General features: G+C 42.1%; 1 protein-coding gene across 4 annotated transcripts in view; it reads left to right on the plus strand.

Annotated features, from left to right (window-relative positions):
• The window catches only part of PEAK1 (pseudopodium enriched atypical kinase 1), a 98,096-nt gene extending 77,279 nt beyond the window's left edge, over nt 1–20,817 (plus strand). For 2 of the 4 annotated variants that reach the window (XM_089671368.1, XM_089671369.1), the window contains exons 2-5: nt 4,176–6,783; nt 11,634–11,827; nt 15,321–15,790; nt 18,276–20,817. In XM_089671368.1, the coding sequence (XP_089527494.1) occupies nt 4,283–6,783; nt 11,634–11,827; nt 15,321–15,790; nt 18,276–19,451 (4,341 nt within the window). In that variant the 5' untranslated portion in view covers nt 4,176–4,282 and the 3' untranslated portion in view covers nt 19,452–20,817. Of the gene's footprint in view, nt 1–1,571; nt 1,986–3,072; nt 3,226–4,175; nt 6,784–11,633; nt 11,828–15,320; nt 15,791–18,275 lie in introns of those variants that run through there. The other 2 variants (XM_089671367.1, XM_089671371.1) reach the window with 2 other exon arrangements.
• Nucleotides 20,818–21,169: the final 352 nt, after the last annotated feature.

The following is a 21,169-nucleotide window of genomic DNA, read 5'->3' on the forward strand; positions in this document are numbered from 1 at the left end:
ATTACCAACAAGCCAACAGAAGTTGACCGATAAATTGACTTCTGTCGAGCCGGAGCTGCCACACATGGATCAAAATTAGACTGGTCCCTGTTGAACCAGCCAAATTTTGATCCAACTATGGCCAGCTTAACGCAGTATTAAGCCCAAAAGTAAACATATATTATATTGCAGTGTACCAATTATTAGATGTGATGGCTGCATTAGTTTTCTTTTTTAGGCTTTCTTTCTTTTACTTTCATCTGGTGATCCAGCCATTAAGTCTGTTATTTTTTTTTTTTAACAGAACAAGCTCTCCAGCAAATGTATCGGTTGCATAGTTTGCATATGCACAGTGGAAAGCTGGCTATGAAACCACAGGGCTTCATAGCTGTTTTCCCTTAGCTAAGATGCTGGCGTCTGGACCCGAAGCCAATTGAAGAATCACCTCGGGTGAGGACACTGCTGGATCCCTGGACAGGTAAGTATCCTTATATTAAAAGTCAGCAGCTACAGTATTTGTAAGGCTATGTTCACTTAGCTTTGTTAGCAAGCGTTAGACAGGCGTTTGGGAAGCATTTTTAACGCTCCTCAAATGCCTATGAATATTCTACACATGGCAGCACACAGTGCTGTTCACACTGAAGCGTTACCATCGCGTCATGGCAAAATTGATGCCTCATGTCGAGTCAGGAGGAGTTGAAGCCTCTCATTCAAGTCTATGGTGACGCTCCTCAAACGCCTGGCAGGTGTTTGCGGGGCGGTTGAGAGGCGTTTGCGGAGCGTTAATACCATTAAACTTCATTGTAGGCATTTGTGGTGCGGTTTTAACACTTGTCATAGGGCGTTTGGGGAGCATTTGAGGAGCTTTAAAAACGCTTCCCAAAGGCCTGTCTAACGCCTGTCAAACGCTATAGGGGCGTTTGGCAAGCGTTAGAAATTAGTCAAGTGTGAACGAGCCCTAACTGCTGACTTTTAATTTCCTGGGGGAGACTGGAGCTCCTCTTTAAGATTGGACACAAACAGGCAGTTGCCTCTCCAAAACTAAAGGATTTCTGATACAGCTGTTTGTCCTCAAATACTTTGACATACCATCAGGATTTGCTGTGATGTTCTTGCATGTGCAGTAAAATACTTGTTCCCTTTTTGTCCTACAATTTGAAAGACCTCTGCTGAGGTTCTAAAATTACAAATACCGAAGGTTCCCGTGTAACAAAGTAAGTGATAATGCGCCATTGAAATCATCCAATCAGCATCATTTTCATTATTCTCTCTGGTTACTATGAGTTACTTCAATCTGTTATTCCTTCTATTGCCCTAAATTAGCCTCATTTGCTTTTGTTATTCTTTGTGGTAAACACAGATTTTCTCCCCTGTGCACTCCATGCCATTACAATGGGAGAATAGTTAGGCTTTAGCTGTTTCTTTTGTATGAGCACAATATGTATGTAAGCATCCTTTGTGTGCGTGTATGCGGGGGATGCATGTTTTATGTGTGTGAGAGTGAGAAAGAGATGTATGCCTTCCTCCTTCAGGAAATGATTTGCTTGCTGCTCTTAACATTCCCTGCAGGGGGAGAACGAGATAGACATAGGGAGAGTCAGACTCACTGGCAGTGAGACACACACACACACTCACACACACGCACACATACACACGCACGCACAGGCCAGCAAGCAAACATACACAGCTCAGACACTATACACACCAGATCAGCTCTGACACGCATATGGCAGCTTGCACTACACAGCTTGCTGGTACTGTTCTTTAATAAACATGCACATGAGCCGGTGACACACAGCACTGTCAGGCTCATTTGTGGAGATGTCACATACTGACAGTTCCACCATATGAAGCTCTGTTGCCTTCAGCCAAATACAGCTGTGACATCTACACATAGAGAGTTGTGTCTCCTACATCCCCCCAGTCTGTCACATCCATATTCAGCTGATCAGCGTAGTGTGACCATCTTCGCTCAGCAGGGAAAGATCAGCCAAACGCTTGTTCTGGTGAGTGCTGGAATTGTCGTAGCTTGATATGGATTTGTGGGATTGACATGCCAGAACAGAATGTGTTACACTTGAGGAACACTCGCTAGCTCTTTGGCAGTGGAAGGGTAGATTGCTTCTTAGATTTCTGTAATGCGTGGATTTATCACACTGTACATTATTTTTTTTGTTGTCGTTCTTGCATGGGAGGCTTTGTTAAGCGAGGAATGATAAAACGCATGTTTGGGACATGATACATTAGTCTTTTAGTGGATCGATAATCTGATGTTCTTACAGGATGTCCATGTTCATCAGTATTGATAGTAATGGGGGGGCATGCCTTTGATTACTAGTGGGTTAATGAAGAGGTACTCTGCAGTGAGCTGGCATGAATGTGTATAGAGGATCTGTCAATTTTTTGGTGACCATAGGGTTAAAGGAGACATGCTCTCCAAGTCAGGATTGGGTCGAGTTTTACAGTGGATGCTCTTTGGGTCTTTGCCGGGGTGGTGAGCCTCCTCCCCCATATTGTCCTGTAAATAGCACATACTTTCCCTACTCCCAGACTGACCCCCCCCCCCCCCCCAGACATACCGAGCATTCCTGTAACTCTTCCCAGGCCCGGGAGGCAGGGAAGCTGGACCTATACTCATGTATGTGTATACACATACCCAGCGCTGTCACATTGCTGTACAGACTTACAGACCAGCTAATGTCACAGGCACATGCCGTGATCTGTCAAGTTACTGCACAGACATGCCGAAACACACACCTATAGTACTGCTTGTTGGCACCTACATGTATTACACAAATGTTCCACCTGTGCACAAGGTATACGTATCCCTAAAAATCAAAAGAAATAGATGAGTGCAATGTTAATCAGACAATTCCATCTATAATCTTTATCATGAATGTAAGCATTTGCACTGAAAAAGCTCCGATAAAGAGTTAATAGAGCAACAATTTGCAAAACTCTGGTAGGGGAGTGTGTTCTCTCACACCCATATGTGATTCAGAGACAGGACGTTGGACCTAGTGTTGGGGGGGGGGGGGGTCGTTGCCAGTGTCCAGACTTTTAATGTCTTCCTTTCTTACAGAACGGAAATAAGTAGTAGAGAACCGCTGATACTGCAATACTGGAAATACAGATGAGGCTTTTAGGCCTGTCCTAGAGATGGTGCTGAAAGGCCTGTGGATTGCTAGATGCTTCTGCATGAATGAAGTCATAAATAGAATGTCCTGGGAGAAGGATTCTGGGGATGTAAGTGGAATGTTAAGTTGGGAATAGTAAGAGGTGGCTGTGAGGTCACGACATAAATAGTGGAAATAGTTATGCCTAAATTGGTAAATTGATACTCCTACAAAAGGTTACGCATTTTTACAAAGACTAAAAAAAATCACTAAAATGCATCAGTAAACCGCTAGAAGAATGTTGGCAGCCGGACTGGCAAATATTCATAGTCCATTTATCATGCTCATAGAAATAAAGCAACAGCAATTCCTAGGTCTGGAAATCATGCATGTAAGGGTGCTTAGGGAAAAAGACAGGATGACCACCGAAGTAAATTAAGAGGTGAAGGCAGCTGTGTCTATAGAGAGGGACTGGCACTTTGATTCCACATACTTGTTCTCAGTTTACTTGACAACTATTGAGGGGGAGTATGGCATTACAATTTTCTATATATAATTTTCTGTGCAGCAGGTTGGCAAAGCATAGTCAAAGAGGGAGTTTGGCACAGGCAATTCACATCTTACATCATGTCAGATAACAACCAATGAGCCATTATTTTCCTTGTTCTGACTACCCCAACTGATGAAAAGGTGGAAGCTGGCCATATTGTTTCTTTTTTGCATTACCGATTAAATAACTGTCTCCAGTGCACTGGTACTGAATGTAAAAGCAATAAATACAATGAGAGATATCTATTCATAATGTCTATTCTGTACCTTTCAACTGGTAGAGAGTGTAAATGACAAACTACAATAAAGGCATAATGTTATTGTTTGAAAATTAAATAAAACATTACTACACAGAAAAGATTCATTGTTCTACCGTGTGCCATTACTGAGAAGGTAGCACCTGCCACGTCATGCTGACATGTATTTTGTTGGTTCTTTATCCTTTATATTACCTATTTTGTGTATTTAGAAAGTGTTGGCTTTTCGTTTTTATCTCTATGGTAATTGTTATATTTCCTTTTCTCTTAACAGATGTATGAAATTTTTACTCCACCTGACACGCATGCTTTGTGATCTATGAACTTCTGAGTAGCACTCAGTTTTGTGGCCTGGTGCCATGCTCTGCAATACCTGCCATAATGTCAGCTTGTGGCTCATTTACAGAGCATGTCTGGAAGCCAGGAGAATGCAAGAACTGCTTTCAGCCCAAAGGCCAGCACCAGTTATCAGCTCTTGGCAGAGGTGCTGGACAGCCACCTCCTCCTCCTCCACCACCTCCACCCTACCGAGCACAACATACCAAAGTCAACCAATGCCAGCGACCACGTACCAGCACTGGATTCAGGCCTCCTGTGGCCAAGAAACCCACAATTGCTGTAAAACCCACTATGATAGCAGTTGATGGAGCTGGCAGCCATCCTTTACAAGGTCAGGCCAGATCACCCCTGCCTGCTCCAAACACCAGAACCCAAGCACTTCCTGTGGTTTGTAATGATGATCGCACAAATAACAACATGGGGGCAGAGCAGATAGTTGTCTCTAATAACAATCATGTGGGTAGTAGTGGACTTACAGAAGTTTTGAAAGAGATAGCTGGTTTAGGAGGTAGCCCATTGGAACCTATGCTTCAACCAGAAGGAACTCCTCGAGAAAATTTTCTATGTCGTATCAACCAGTGTTATAGACGATCTTTAGAGAGAAAGCCATCTGCCAGTTGTTTATCTGGCAGTCATCATGATGGAGGTGGGTCAAAGAAAAGTGTTCGAAGAGTAGCAGTAAGTGGAGAAGAAAGTGCAATCATCGGAATGGATGGTGGACGCTTCTGCTACCCAGAATTCTCCAGTGGAGATGAAAGCTGGGATGAGGAAGATGACGGCGACAGAGGAGAGCGGGAAAGCTGGGAAGAGAGTGACGAAGAACTGTTGGCCATGGAGATCCGTATGAGGGGGCAACCACGTTTTGCCAATTTACAAAGTGGCAGTTTATCTCCAGTTCCAGGAAGACTAGGGAGAAGAGAGAAATGGAACACTGTGCCATTGAGACAAAAATCACTGCAGAGGGTTTGTGCTGTGGATTATGATGACAGCTATGATGAAATTCTAAATGGCTGTGAGGTCATAGGAGAGGGTCATGAAATAATTACCATCTCTCCTTCTCCTGATCCCTCAATGGTGGATTCTTTATCTTGTCCTCCCTCATCCTCATCATCATCTTCTTCCTCCTCTTCCTCAGGGGGACTGTTTTGTAATGGAAGTATAGGGACAGAGAAAGCCTTGGGTCTTGGGCCAGAAGGTATAATGCAAGATGTGATTCAAGATGCTGGTATGGCTCAGGCAAAGCCTTATCGTGTAGTGAGCTTGGAGCAGCCAGTCTGTAAGCCATATACAGTAGTTGATGTTTCTGCTGCAATGGCTGGTGAGAGTGCTTCCCGTGTAAACACAAAAGTTAAGTCAAGCTCTACCCGCTATCAGGAAGTCTGGACATCAAGCACTAGCCCTCGACAAAATCTTGCAAAGACTGAGACAGCAGAAGCACCTAATCGAAGTTGCTATAAGTCAGCCCCAACCTCTCCTACTGCTGGATTGAGTGCCCATACTGTACCTGTTCGTTCTCCAAACTTGTCAGAAATTAAATTCAATAGCTACAACAATGCAGGGATGCCACCTTTTCCTATTATAATTCATGATGAACCAGAATATGCCCATAGCTGCAAAAGCGCTGACAAAGTGCCCATACTTATTAACCCTAGTGCGTATGATAACTTAGCTATTTACAGAAGTTTTGTGGGTGCTGGTGGAGTCTTTCCACCACCCCCAGACAAAGAAAAGAGACAGACAGGAAGTCATACATACGAGGAAATAGAAACTCCTGCAAGAACAAAAAGAAAAGAAGAATCTGCAGATGTGGCTCTTCATGAGACAAGTGGCTGTCCTAGGGAGAGTGCCAACCGTGTTTTGTCTCAGATTGTGGCATCCATCCAGCCACCTCGCTCTCCACCAGAGGCTCTTACTCCCGAGTCTCACAGCAGTGATGAACATCGGCCGACAGAAACCCAGTCAGACCCAGAAGTCCCTCCAGGCTCCTTGGGAAGGCCAAAAACTTTATTTTCCTCACACAGTGAAACTTTAGGGAATGTTAATTTAAACAAAACATCTCCTGCACTATCCAGTGATGACAGCCCAACTGTGTCTTCCACAACAGAGCCTCTTCCACCTTTCCCACCTCCACGTTCTACTTCTTCACCCTACCATGCTAGCATGCTTCACAAACATTTTGCAACTCGAGGGAAACAAGTGGGCACAAATCGCCCATCACCAACTGACACTGCAACACAGCCACGTAGGCCAGCAGATGGCAAACCACGCCGTTGGATATCCTTCAAAAGTTTTTTCAGGAGGAAGAAAGAAGGAGGTGGTCAAGGAGGCTGTGAAGACAGAGGAGATGAGGGTAAACTGTTGGGGCTAGATGGTACAGTTATCCACATGCTTCCTCCACCACCAGTTCAAAGACACCATTGGTTCAGTGAAAGCCGAGGAGAAGGTGGAGAAAAGCCATCTATTGTGTTCATGTATCGGTCAGAAAATGAAGGAATGGCCACAAGCCCACAGGATAACATGGATGCTGAGACAAAGTCCAGCAGGTAAAATACTTTCACTGATAGATCACATGTTTGCATAAATTTAAAAATGTGACATTTTTGCCAAATTGTTTTATGAGAAAAGTAGCCTTTAAAAAAATCTTGGCCCCAATTTTGCACAGCTTACCTGGAATGTGGGTTCTTGTGTGATCAATCATTTATGTGAGTCCCACATCATTGAAGGTCTGAAATTTTGCCAAAACAAAAAAAATATTTTCTTTAGCTTTAGTGACATACCTATAATGTTGCATGACCCACATTGTGCAGGCAGCTGGATCCCATAGAAATCTTCTGTGCAGGGGGCTCTGTACTGCCGCTGAACATTTGTCCCTGTTGGGGTTAATAATAGCTCCGAGTCTTCTGTGAAGCTGTAGTTAAAGAGATATTAAAGCTTCGTTTTTGTTTTTTTTTGTGTTTTTTTTCTAAATAACTAAAATGTCATACTTACCTGCTCTTGTCATACTTACCTGCTCAAGGCTCCTCCCTTGACCAGTGCCCCCAGTCGCAAGATGCTTGCTATGGGGGTACTGGTGCATGCTCATCCCCGAGACACTCTCTATGCATCCATAAGACACAGAGCTGCAGCTTGGGCCCTGCCCCCCACTCTTTCCTTATTGGCTCACTGGCTGTGAGTGAGCCGCTGCTGTCTCAACCAATGAGGAGAGAGAGACTTGGGACAGCCAAGGCTCTCGTGCATATTGCTGGATCAAGAGGGGGCTGTGGGGGGAGCAGCACACAGAAGATTTTTTTTACCTTCAGCCTTTACAACCACTTTGAGAATGGGAACCACTCATCCCTTCCCCCTTCTTTTGTGATCCATCCTGTGATGGCTTTTCTCAGTGGGGGAGGAGGGGGTGTGCCCCTGTCGGGAGCTTGATCACTGCAAATATAAATATATATATATATATATATATATATATATATATATATTTATTTTTTACCAAACTTCAAGTTTAAGCCAGGGTTCACACAGGAAATGGTGCGCATCCTGTGCGTTTCCCGCATCGCATTGCAATCGCATGGAATTCATGCGAACTGGTGTGGGGTTCAGTGATAAATTAGTGACACACTGAAACAGATCAAAAAACGTGATGCGATTCACCAGAAATCGCATCATATGGGTGAGAACACCCATGTGATGCGATTCAGGTGTGCGGATAAAAAAAGGATCCTGCACCTTTTTGGTGCGGATGTGATGCGATTTGAGCCATACAAAATGTACGGCTCAAATCCCACCGCACGGACATTTGCATGTAATTCGCACAGAAATGCGGTGCGATTCCTGTGCAAATTACATGAGGTATCCTGCACCGCATTAGTGTGCACCCAGACTCATAAAGCTTTATAGATTTTGGTGATCCACATATATACAACTGTTTAGTCTCTTGTTCCATACTTTTACAAAGTAGTTGTTAGTATGTACTACATATATGGAGTGTCTCATAGCACACTTCAAAGCCAGCTGTGCCTGCCCCCTCCAGCCCAGGGCTCCAGTGACCACTCAGTTCTTGTTCTGACGAGCATGTATATTTTTTTAGTAACCCATTCATCTCCTTTAAGCACTTAAACTTTTTTCGTGTTTTCTTAACGTGTATGTCAAGTCAGATCTTTTTTTTCTTAGGCAACATTAAAACCTACTTACTGCTATCCTGGGGCTTCATTCCTGTCCAGCTGACAATGTTTTACTAAACAGAAAGTAATGGAAGCTTTCCAACAATGACACCTACAGAAGTAAAAATTATTTTCTGTAGTAGAGTAGGGGAATACTAGAACCCCATCAGATTTTTTTTACACCCCCTCCATGGGATTTATTATTTATTTAATACAGGTACTTATATAGTGCCATCAATTTACGCAGCGCTTTACATATATATTGTACATTCATATCAGTCCCTAACCCTCAAGGGGCATACAATCTAAAGTCCCTAACTCACATTCATACATACACATACAAGGGCAAATTTAGACAGGATCCAATACCAGAGGGTTAAAATTGCAGGAAATTGGAAGCCTTTTTCCATTGGAAAAATATGAGGTCGTTTGCATTCTAGAGAAGTATATATGATTAATATCAAAATTCAAAAATCGAATGGAGAGATGAGCATATCTGGTCAATCTGATGTGCTTATCAAAAAAAGAATTACTGTCTTGGAAACTTTTTTTATTTCTGTATGTGTCAGAGTTTCAACAGGTGAAACCGTTGTCATCAGAACAGGAAGTGAGGGTAACACTCTAATAGAGCAGTAAAAGCCCAACAGGAGTTCTTAATCATCAAGACCGTATATAACATGAGGTTGATGGTCTAAATGTAAAATTATATATTACTTTCTACATTGTATTGTAATTATTTCTCGTGTACTATTAATTTGAGCGATCTTGTAGTTGCCAAATTTACTCTGAAGATCCCCACACATTTACTTCCTTGAATTCTGTGACACGTATTCACTATGACCTGTGAGTAGGCACTGCTGTGTCACACATTTAACAGAGCTTGCCCTCTGAACTACAGAGGTGCTGAGAGGAGGAGTTTCAGGAGGCGGAGTCAGAACAGCACTCACAGCTTGCAAACAGCAAGTTACCATGGGATATGTAGTCCTTAGAAGTGAAAAGTAAATAGCAGAGAAAAAGCTGCAAAGCATGCTGGGACCCCAAGAAGTTTTGGAAAGCAGCAAACTAACAACATGAAAGGAGAGTTTTCAAGTAGCTTTATATTGGATTGTCAATAATAACTATTTTTATTACAATGCTGATGTTCTAAAATGGAAGTGTGTGCTGTAACCATAGAACTCCTTTAAAGTATATGTAAACCCTCACCTTGTAAAACAACACATTCAGTTTAAAATAGAAATGAAAGGCAAAACATTTGTGTATAGATTTAAAAAAACATTATAAACGCCTTCGTTTTCTCCTTTTATATAGGTGATCACATTTCCTGTGTTCTCAGCTACATATGGATCTTAGGCTACGTTCACACTAGCCTTGTGTGCAGGCAGCTGAGAGGTGTTTGGGAAGCGTTTTTACCACTTCCCAAACGCCTCTGCCAATTCTGCACATTACAGCACATGGTGCTGTTCTAACGGGAGCGTTTGCGTTGCGGCAAAACGGACGCCTCTGGTCGAGTCAGGAGGCGTTGAAGCCTCCTATTCTAGTCTATGGTGCCGCTCCGCAAACGCCGGCCGGCGTTTGCGGTGTGGTTGCGACGCGGTTGCGGGGTGTTTGCGGATCGGTAACACCATTCAAACTGCATTATAGGCGTTTGTGGGGCGTTTTTAACGCTCGGCAAACACCTAGCAACCGCCGCATGTGGCGTTTGCGAAGCGTTTGAGGAGCTTTAAAAAATGCTCCGCAAACGCCAGACCAACGCTTGCCAAACGCTATAGGGGCGTTTGGCAAGCATTGGTAAAACAGTCAAGTGTGAACGAGCCCTTAGAGAGCTGGGGGAGGAGAAGCAGCAGCATATACTGATCTTACCAGTGTGGCTGTGCAGAGGAGGGGGAGGGGGGCATGTCAGCCCAAGCATGATCATTGGAAGACAGCAGGCAGAATTCTGAGCACAGCTACAGAGCTGACCACGCTGTGCTTTCCTGTTTGGTGTGGTCAGTTTTTAATAGGAAAGCAGAGGAATGGGCAGGAACACCAGGGATTTCACACAAAGGAAGCAATACAAAGAGAAGTGGACACTTTATCATAAAAGTACAGGGTACAGCAGGCACATATCAGGAATATGAAATTTTAGGTTCCATTTTTAATGTTAAACATTGGGTTATTATGTTACAAGAGTTTCATGACCATATAAATATATGAAGTGAAAGATGACATCACAGCTCTGTAGTAGTGAGATGTGTTTGTTTATCCCACGTTAGCAGTATGCTGATCTATGTATGACTGTACACGTGTGAAACTTTGAAACAGTTTTTATATCACATAGACATGCAGACATTCCAGAATAGTGGAAGTCTCGGTGTGATGTATTAGTCACCGCAATTCAAATAGTGCAGGCAGTTTCCAGCATAGATAACCCTGTCAGTGTCCTGTCACACTTCCTTTTTGATGCGTCTCCTTCCTCTTCCTTGCTATGCTATTCTGCCTGTTCAGTTGCAGTTTCTTCTACCACTGGAAATACCTCTTTTCCCACTGTACCCCAATAGCCATCTATATTTGTCAAACATTTGATTCCATGGGCAGGTATGTTTTTGCACAAATTGGGGTGTTCATGTCATCCTTTTTGCCATTTTAGGGCTGAAATAAGGGATTAAGATAAAATCCAGGAGTTATTCTGTCCGTTGCAAGAAATGGGAGCTGCTTTAATAGGGTGAAATGGGCAAATGTGCTTCCATTGACAACAACTGAGGAAGTTCAAAAAGAAAACAGACAGCTATTTGGTTTTCAGTATATTGACTACCTGGCTTCTACACTGTATGATGACTACTTTAATCCCTCCTCCTCCCCAGTTTCTTATCAGTGGTGGAGGAAGGGGGGCGGTATGTGTGTGCGCTGAGCTGTCAGAGGGGTGGGTATCTGGTGACACTCCTTTACAGGTAAACACAAAGGTTAGGTCAGACCTCAGGACATATGATTAGTACTTCTCACATGAACTGCATATTCGAAAATGGGAACTTGTGTCAGCAGCAAGGCATGGTGAGGAACCAAACGTCCTTTTATTTGTTATGTCTGTCTGTACAGTTTTCTAGCTACTTTTGTTTAGTACTGCCATGCCTTCTGCTTACCTTGCGGTTGTGTATTTTCTGTGCAAAGAAACCGACAACATACAATAAAGGTGTTAATTAACAGTAAAGAATGACTGAATAATGTGATCTAGTGCTAACCATCTCTTATCAATCTCTCGTTTGCAGCACCCCAGAGGAAATGCCTGCACAAGGCTCCCCTTCTTTAGCACCCATGTTGCCCCCTTTGCCTAGTGATCAGAATGTGACGGACACTTCACCCACACCTGCTGACAGTGATGGCCAGACTTGTGAAAAGCCAGAAGTTGTTTCTGACAGTTCATCAGACTGCAGCCCAGGGGGAGCCACCTACAGCAACTTAGGTGAGAATCACCTGCACTTAGTAACATAGTAAACCCCATAAATAAGGAATGATTTCGTACATATCTGCTCCCTGATATATTGTCCGTTACTGGGAGCTAGGTACAAGTGTGCCAATCAATTTGTGACATGGCTAACAAAGTCTGCCAGATGGAATTGTTTCCTTATAGAATTGGTTTACATTAAAAGATCTCTACACTGGTCATTGTCAATGGATCACACCCCTTTTAAAACAATTCCATAGGCATAAAAATGTATAGATGTCCAGGGTAAGATGAAATACACAGAAATAAACAGTATTTATATAGTATATCTCTGAGGATTTCATCAGTGATGTTTTGCAAGTTTGTGTACTGGTTTATTAAACACTTTACCTCTGGAAGATTTTCCACCTACATGACCAAAGCATTTTTTTTTTGCTATTCAGCACTGTACTACTATAACTGCCAATTGTTCAGTCATGCAACACTGTATCTAAATAAAATTTATTTAATTTTTTTTCACACAAACAGAGCTTTTTTTTGGTGATATTTCATCACCACCGGGGTTTTTATATTTATGATATAAACAAAAAAACTATATTTTCTACTTCTGTTATAAAACATATCCATTATTCACAAATTTAGGCCAAAATGTATCCTGCTATATGCCTTTTGGTAGAAAAAAAAAAAAGTATTTAATAAAGTTAGTGTCTACAAAAGTGTGTGTGTGTAAATATATATAGATATATATAGATATATAATATGGAATTTACGTAGCTATGACGCTATACTGATAATGTGGCGGTCAACCTGGTGCTAACAGACCCTCGCTATGAGGATCAATAACTGATTAACTGACAATAATATCATTAGTTACACTAATGCAGTGATCAGATATAATACTGTACATTGTATTAATGACACTGTGTGGCAAACAAGTGTAATATGTGCTGCTTTTACTACAGGATCTAGCTGTTGTTTCTCCCTGTTTTACAGGGAGAAGAAACGGCCAGATCGCTGATCTGTGTACAGAGCCATGTGTGTTTGTAAACACAGGACTCTATGCTGTGATTGGCTACAGCTGATCAGCAGGTTTCAGCCATAAATAATTGCCCAGGACCTGCTGACAAAATCCAGCTTTAGCCGGTAACAGCACGGGTTAGCAGGAAGTGCACGCCCCTAACTTGGAACAGACTGGATGATGTACATGTACGTGATCCAGCCTGCCCACAGTGTACTTTGGGCAGGCAGGAAATGGTTAAATTTGTGTCATATGTAAATTTTGTGATCTGCTAGAGAATGCTAGGGAATGAAGACAATAAAACCTGATGAAGGTTTAAACCCTCTACAACTGTACGAACAATCTCTTTTTTTTACATTTTTTTCACCCCTTACGTCCTGTGACTGTGACCACCGTCACTGAGACAGGAATTAAAAGAAATCCCCAATCCAAAGGCACAAGTGTAACCCTTCCTTCACTATCCAAATCAAACGAAAAAGTTTTAATTTGAGTTCCACTTTAAAAGGTCAGTCCACCCAAAAGTAATATTTTGATTATAGGTTGACACTAGTGAGTGAGCCATCCCTTGCCTTCTTATTATATGTCTTGTATACATTAACAGTTATTCTCTCTATCATAATTCCTGGCTTTCCATTTGGAGCTTTAAGTGGTCCCACTCCCCTTTGCATGTTCTAGCATCTCCTTTTGCATTCTCCATAGTGCAAAAAAAATCCATCAGGGAGAGTAAGACCCTCTCATAATGTCCACAGCAGGTGTGCAGACAATGGAACTCAGCACAGAAATCTCACCAGTAGATTCCCTGTAGAGTAGAGTAAAGGAACCTGGCAGTTTAATTCCCCAGCAACTACCAAAAACTGAATTATCAGTTATGTGTGATCTGATCCCTTAAATACAAATCAGTACCTACAGTAATCTATTATAACAGTGTTCAGACTCTAGAAATAAGCAACTATGTTTGTTTAACCTGTTGTTACCTGCATATCACATATGTGCAGCTGCAAAAGGGGACTTTAACACCTACATGCCGCACATATACATCACTGGATGATCAAAGACAGCTTTTGGTGCCTGTTAATGAACGGTAGCTGGCAGGACCTGCTCCTGATCATGTGACCACTGTGACAGCCATTGACAGTGATCACATGATGGACGATCCTTCCCAACACCTCCAACCCCTCCCTTTCCCCAGACTCAGGACTTTTTAAAGGGATGCTGGGGCGGGTGGTGAGAGATTAATTTAAAAATGTGTTCAATTTACTCAAACAAGACTCTTTGATGCATCTCCACCTTGACAAGCAGAGGTCATTGTGGAATTTCTGGATAATGGCTGCATCTGACTGCAAGCTTGATCTTGATAAAAGCTAGCTTTTAGTGTTTGTAAACCCTAAGGGCTTGTTCACACACATAGTGCTCTATGAAGAGATATCTGCATATGGATCACATTTCAGAGGGCATTTGACAGGTGGCGAGGTGGTGATATGTCACCTCCTTGCTGCCTGATCTATCCTTGTAAATGCTGCACAACTGCGCTGCAATTGCAGGCATTGTATGTGGTTGCAGTGCAGCTCCATAGACTTGCATTGGTAACGCCCACCAATATAGCTGCCACACTGGTCATTCAGGAAAAACCTGACAGGCTGGTTGTACAGAAGTCAATCGGTAAAACCACCCTTCTAACAGAAGACCTCCGTACAACCAGCCTGCCCATACATAGATCAAAATTCATCCTGTCCCAGAGTAAAGGTGGCTATATACTGGAAGAATTTTGTTACTATTTTTTTGTTTATGTTTTAGGAACGTTCCTTTGATTTTCTAATTGCAATTGGAGTCATATTGCCATTCATTTTCAACCACAATGATGAGAAAATTCAAAAGAGCAGGATGGAAAATTTTTCATATGTTGAACACATTTCTAACAGTAAATGTGGTTTTCGTTTGGGAAATTACATTCAATCTGAAAAATGAATGTTACAAATATTTGTACCTTTGAAAACCTACTAGTGTATAGCTAGCTTGAGAGTGATTGTCAATAATGAACAATTTCAATTAATACTGCCTGTAAAGATAGAGGTGCTATTCTCCATTGAAGGTATAAATAATTAACAATTCCACAACAATGTTGAATTTTGTTGGTAGAAAGCGGTGCTATTGTGTATAGTGGTGATTTTTTTTTTTCATTCATTAGGGCATTAGTCTTGTTTTTAATTGTTTTTATAGCTGGTGTCTTTTTTTTATTGTGTACATTTTTGATTTAGTAATAGTAAATGAATGCACTGTTACTATAGACTACATTAGGTATTGAGAGGGAGGTACAGTATGTCTCTAGTAGCAATTTTTTTATACAGTACTAAAAATGATAATATACAGAACTAGGATATCAGTTGTAATCCATAGAGTTGTTGTGCTAGTTTCTTTATAATGAACAATAATAAATATTAGAATGGCGATGCACATTAGTAGATCATCTTATAGTCTAGTATTTTCTGCTCACAGGTCATTCTCGGGCAAATATGATCCCTTACAAGCAGCCTCGGCAGACTCGTGGTGGAAGCCCTCCTGAAGAATCAGAGCCACTTCCATCTCCTCCTCCCCTTCCAAAGAAGAATCAGACACCGCGTCAGTGCACACCAGACAGGACACCTGGGACAGTACTCAGCCTGGCCAATCCCACGTATGATACAGAGCGCAGCTGGGAGGTTGGTGGAAATGAGTCAGGAAATTCTGTAGAAAAGCCCAAGGGTTCAGGAGGGAGAATCGCAGAGCTACAAGCTGAGGCCCTTCGTCGCTTCTATGCCCGTTGTGAGGACATCTTCATGGCAGGACAAAGAGAACCAGTCAACTTTGGATTGGAGAGTTGGCCAGATTTCCGACTAGCTAGTTCCACACCTTGTTGCCAGGCTGGAGATGCTGTATATTACCGGGCGTCATATGCTCGGGACCCTGGGAATCTTTATGCTGTAAAGGTAAGTCAGTTTTATGCTGGTATTTTAAACAATGTCAAATGATACTAGTGTGTTACATTCCTGTAAATGGAAGGCAAACACATATTAGTTGGCACTCTCTAAGCTCTTTCTAAAAATGTATTTATTCTCCAGTGTAGATACACCATGTTACTTAGAGCATGTTTCAATGCTCAGCCAGCTGGGTGCAAACAAACCAGTACCTAAGATGGCCATACATGCCTCAGTTTTTTGTTTTTTTTTGCCAGCCAGCTGAATGAAAAGAACTTAACCAATTTCTTTATTGTACATCACTGGACACAAAGCAAGCTGTAGTCATTACCATCTGGGTTATGCACCACCTATAGGTGAATGGACACAGGCCAACCAAAAACAGACAGGAATCCTCCACTGTATAACCCCACCCCCCTTACAGGAAGAACATCAGTTTTTTGCCAGTGTCTTGAATGTGATGGTCACTGAAGTTCAGCTCTCTGCTTAAAGTATTGGTGGTCTCGAAAGGTCCTAATTAGATTCAAGGGACAGGTGTGGGATCCATTCAGATGGTTGAATGCCCCAAGCCCCGCTGCAGTGAATAGAATCTTGGAGGGGTTTGCCTGTAATGCAGCCTTTTAGCGCTGGACCCTGCATATGCAACCGTGTGCAGTTGGTCTTACCAAGGTGTTTCCTGGCAGGGTGCTGTACAGATCCAAAGGGGTGGACCACAGACCAAGTCCTTGAAGGTCCTTAGTGACAAAGCCTGCCGTGGTGAGTGAAGATTGGATTTCTGTCTATTGACAAGATCCTGTGGCTGAATCCTCATCCACACATTTGAAGTGAATGGGGGAAATCCTCCTTAGCGAGTCTTTGTATTCTGACAGCGGGACTCCCGCACTGTCAAAATACACTGATCAGCACTGCAGCCCATTGGCTGCATGTGCCGATCAATTGCTGGTACTAAAGCTGCTTCTGTTGAACAAACAAGGCTCCACATGGATCGAAATTCAGCCAGTTTCTTCTGTGCTGGCTGAATTTTGATCCATGCAAGGCCAGATTAAAGTGTTACTAAACCCACAAAAGTAAAATCAGTGTGTATATGCAGTAAAGCATGCTTATTATACTCACTGTGGAACCTAAGAGGTTAATCCTCTGTGTTAAAAGGCTGTTTGATCCTTTCTTCTCTGCCCCTCCTCTTGTTGAAATGACCATCTGATACAGACTGAATCCGTAGTAACATGCACATGCTCAGTTTGGTGTGTATTGCTAGAGAGGTTCTTTATTTCTTGGAAGAGTGCATGTGATCAGCACAGGGCCAATCAGCACTGTCCAGACAGAGGGTCAAGGGTATCACATCCTCCTAGAGCATAAATAAAACTCCTCCTAGAAGCTTTAACCAGTGCTCTGCTGAAGTCACAAGACTGCTCTAACTGCTGTTGAGAAAAGGTATTTAGCAGTTTATATTTAATAAAATAATTGCATTTCCATTTTCTGTGTACTGTTGGAGACCAGATATAGTGACTGCAGGGTTCTGGGTTTAGTAACACTTTAAGCCCTTATATCACTGACCTGTTTGAATTCCTTGACATGATTGGTGGCATTTTGTACAGTATGAAGAAATCTACTGAAATTCTTCATCAAAAGTCTTTTCTAAATAACACAAATCTCTGATCTCTGGCATTACATGTTGGGTCATAAAATGTGCATTTGACAGTCACTTTATGAGAAACATACCTCTTTCTTATTGTTTGTAAATCTAGGTGATCCTGAGCAATTCCAGGCATAGTTGAAATACATGTCAGTGATTTTATCAGATAAAATGTTTGTAATTTTGCTCAGCCAGTCTTGTGATTCACACACTTCATCGAGGCATAGTCAGGGGGGACACCACTATTTCCTGTTGCAGCTTCCTTTATCACCTGCTTGCTCATTGGAAATAAGCATCCCCATATTGTTGAATCATTGGCTAGTTTGCAGGCAGATGAAGCAAGAAGGTGCAGTAATCAATTAAGTGGAATCTTGTGTCTGTGGTATGCAGTGTGGCAGCATTGAACCACATACCTGGCTGAAAAAAAGTGCAAAACTGTTCATATACAGTGTATATGTGAACTGTTTGTGTGTATTTTAATTTTGTATTTAGCTGTTAAATGAGAATGCTAAAGCATGCTACTGCATCTACAAAGTAAATTCAAATAGTCTGTACTATATTCTGATCTTTAATTTTTTTCTTTTTTAATATAGGGAAGTAATTTTTCAGCTTTCAGTCATAATTCTTTGTAAAGATATAAGAAGATCAGAGGTTCTTTTTTCTGCAAAACTGAATAAAAAAGCATTAATTTGTATTCATAGCTTCACATTTTTAAACTATTTTCACATTTTTAAAATATAGTTACCATATCCATAAATGAATCATAAATTAGCATCATGTTTTGGAACCTTATTCAGTTACACTGATGATAGGCAGTTTGCTGCCAATGCCTCCCTTTATTTCATGCATTGTTTTTATTCCCAGATCTGCCGCAGCAAGTCTAAGCAAGCCCAGAGGGAATATTACCATTGCCTGGCAGTACGGCAAGGCCTCACAGAACATTTCAACATCCAGCAGGATTGTGGGCAATTTCTGGCTGAAGTACCAGCTCGCTTGTTGCCTTGGGAGGATCCAAATGTATCAGAAGAAGAGGAGGATGAAGAAAAGAATGGGGAAACTGTAGAAAAATCTACAGAAAGAAAGGAGGCCCCAGGCAAGAACCTGAAGCATTCTTCTTCTACTAATCAAGGGTCACTGGGTAAACGGAGAAGTCGAGTGGTGGTGATTACACGAGAACCCCCTAGACAGACACTTGCAGACTTTGTAAGGGAGGGAGACTTCCAGCACCGCAGGGATCCAGAGATGTATGAAAGACAAGTGTGCTTACTGCTGCTTCAGTTGTGTGGGGCACTGGAGCATTTAAAAGCGCAGGGAATAACACACTGTGACCTTCGACTAGACAACCTTTTGCTTGCTAGCTGCCGCCCTGGTGAGACAAAGTGTAGCTGCTGTCGAAAGTCTACTACAGAGGAGCAAAATGAGCACCCCAAGGACAAAGGTCCTTCTGAACAGAGAGCTTTTCCATCATGTGCTGGTCGACTGCTCCTCACCAACTTTAGCCAGGCTAAGCTGAAGAGCCAGAGTGTTTGGCGACCACAGGGCTTGGGGGATCCATCAAGAATGGCTCCAGAGATTGTGGGAGCAACACAGTACAGAAGGAGTGATGAGTTCCAGACTGGGATCCTCATTTATGAGCTGTTGCACTTAGCTAACCCCTTTCTAGATGGAGGCTTAAAGGAGCGGGAATATGGACCTTGTGATTTGCCAGCTGTACCACGTCGTTCTCCATACTCACGTGGTCTAGGACGACTTGCAGGTCTTCTTTTGCAGCATAGCCCTTCTGATCGGTTACAGGTGGGGCACGCCAAGGCAGCTCTTCGCTGCTTAATTTGGGGGCCGCGTGATGATGTGCTGCAAGGGCCAGGATCTCTACATAACTGGTTAGAGGTGAAGAGGACATTGCTCCTAATAAAACTGGCAGAGCGAGCTCTTGAAAGAGAAGGTGGAGTGACTCTAGAGGACTGGTTGTGCTGTCAGTACCTGGCATTTGGCACAGCCCAGGGACTGGCACAGACTCTACGGCTACTGGAACAAAACTGAGGGACATTGTGTCCAAATCCTCCATGGTCTGTGTGCAATAGCTGGGAATTCCCACAAAGGCTCCGTTTAAGAAGCTTGAACGTCCAGTGTTATATACCACTTCCTTCCTGCACAGTCAGGCAGATAACTGCACAAGAAAGATAGGAGCAAATACTCTCAGATTCACTAAATTATGTTTTGACAGTTTTCACTCTAACAATAAGCATACATAAAATGCAGAATAGCTTATTATACCAGCACATAATACACCGCTAATCTCCCTTTAGTCATGAAACCAATTAATTGTTAATCCAGTACTCCCATTTTGGAAAGTTTCACAATCTGTTCTGAGCTGGTATTCTATCAAGGAAGCACAGTAACATCCAAAATTCATATTTCTTAGAAATGTTTTATGTAACTTCATTTCTGTCCTTTATGTAGAAGGAGCCCACAAGCTCTGTTGTCTTCAGTAAATACAAAATCAGCAACACGAAATGATATTCGCTGCTACAGCTTTTGTTCAATGTATAGCTTGGCAACAGTCATAAACGCACAAATGACTTTCATGTAATTTATTTGAAATTATTTGCACTTGAATTAAGCTGTGATTGCCTACATATTTATTTTGCTTTCTACAGTGCTATTGGCACTGCTTTGTGACTCTAGTAAACAAAGAGTTGTCACGAATGTATTGTAGTCATGCTAGGCAAACCATCTTTTATTTACCAACCTATAAAAACACACACATTCTGCAATAATACATCATCCATTGCCGGTAATACATGCTTAGTCACAAAGGAAGCACACAGGTCCACTATCTCACTCACTAACAAGATAGGAATGTACACAGTGTAGCCCATGCCTGGACATACCAGTGACATGCTATGCTAGAAGAAACTGCTAACATCTGCCCGGCTGTGCAGGGAGAGATTACCAGAAATAGTATTAATATGAATTGTTTTAATCTGAATGCTTTTAATACCATAAATCCATATTTATATTTATATACAGCCACACATGCAGTATCTATAAAGAACCACACCCATAGTGTTACAATTCATATATGTACCCATGTATACATAACATGAAGACAGAAGTGTCCTTTGATGCTTCAATTTCCTACTTTAATGGGTAGTGGGTTACTCTTTACTTTTCAGTGCTACAAGGCATTTAGTGTTATCAGGTCCAAAGTGCCTCACTGTGTAAGGGAGAACTCCACTTCTCATTACATCTTTTGCTGTAGGGGCTGATGGGAGCTGGTACACTTAACATTTGTAAGTGCCCTGTACTCTCATCACTCCTTTCTTTCATTTTTCTTGTGGTACTTTTTCCCCTTTAAATGCTGATGTTCCTACTATTACTGTGTTAATAAACCTCTTTTATGGGATTGGTGTTTGTATGCTTAGAAACAGGAGCTTAAAACTGAAGTTTATATTTTTTCTCCCGTTTCCTCTCTCCACTCCTCATCAATATGGTAATGATTTTATAAAGTAAAACCATTCCATTTTCATGACATACTCAATTTTGCTCTGTGACATCATCACTGGGTCTCTTTGCTTTTCTACACAATGCAGGAAGATCATGGCTGGTGGGAGGGGCTGGCAGGGCATCATAAATAGCTTCCTGAAAACATTACAGCACCCTGCCTCAGTGTTCCTCTCAACTGCCTGCAGTCCTGATGCAAGCAGTAGGCTTGTTCTTGGAGGAGTTATTCAAATTTAAAGGAGAAGTACAGCCCA

The sequence above is a fragment of the Staurois parvus genome, unplaced genomic scaffold, assembly GCF_062004578.1.
Source record: "Staurois parvus isolate SC_StPar_1 unplaced genomic scaffold, SC_StPar_1.0 ptg000105l, whole genome shotgun sequence".
NCBI classification, from domain to species: domain Eukaryota; kingdom Metazoa; phylum Chordata; class Amphibia; order Anura; family Ranidae; genus Staurois; species Staurois parvus.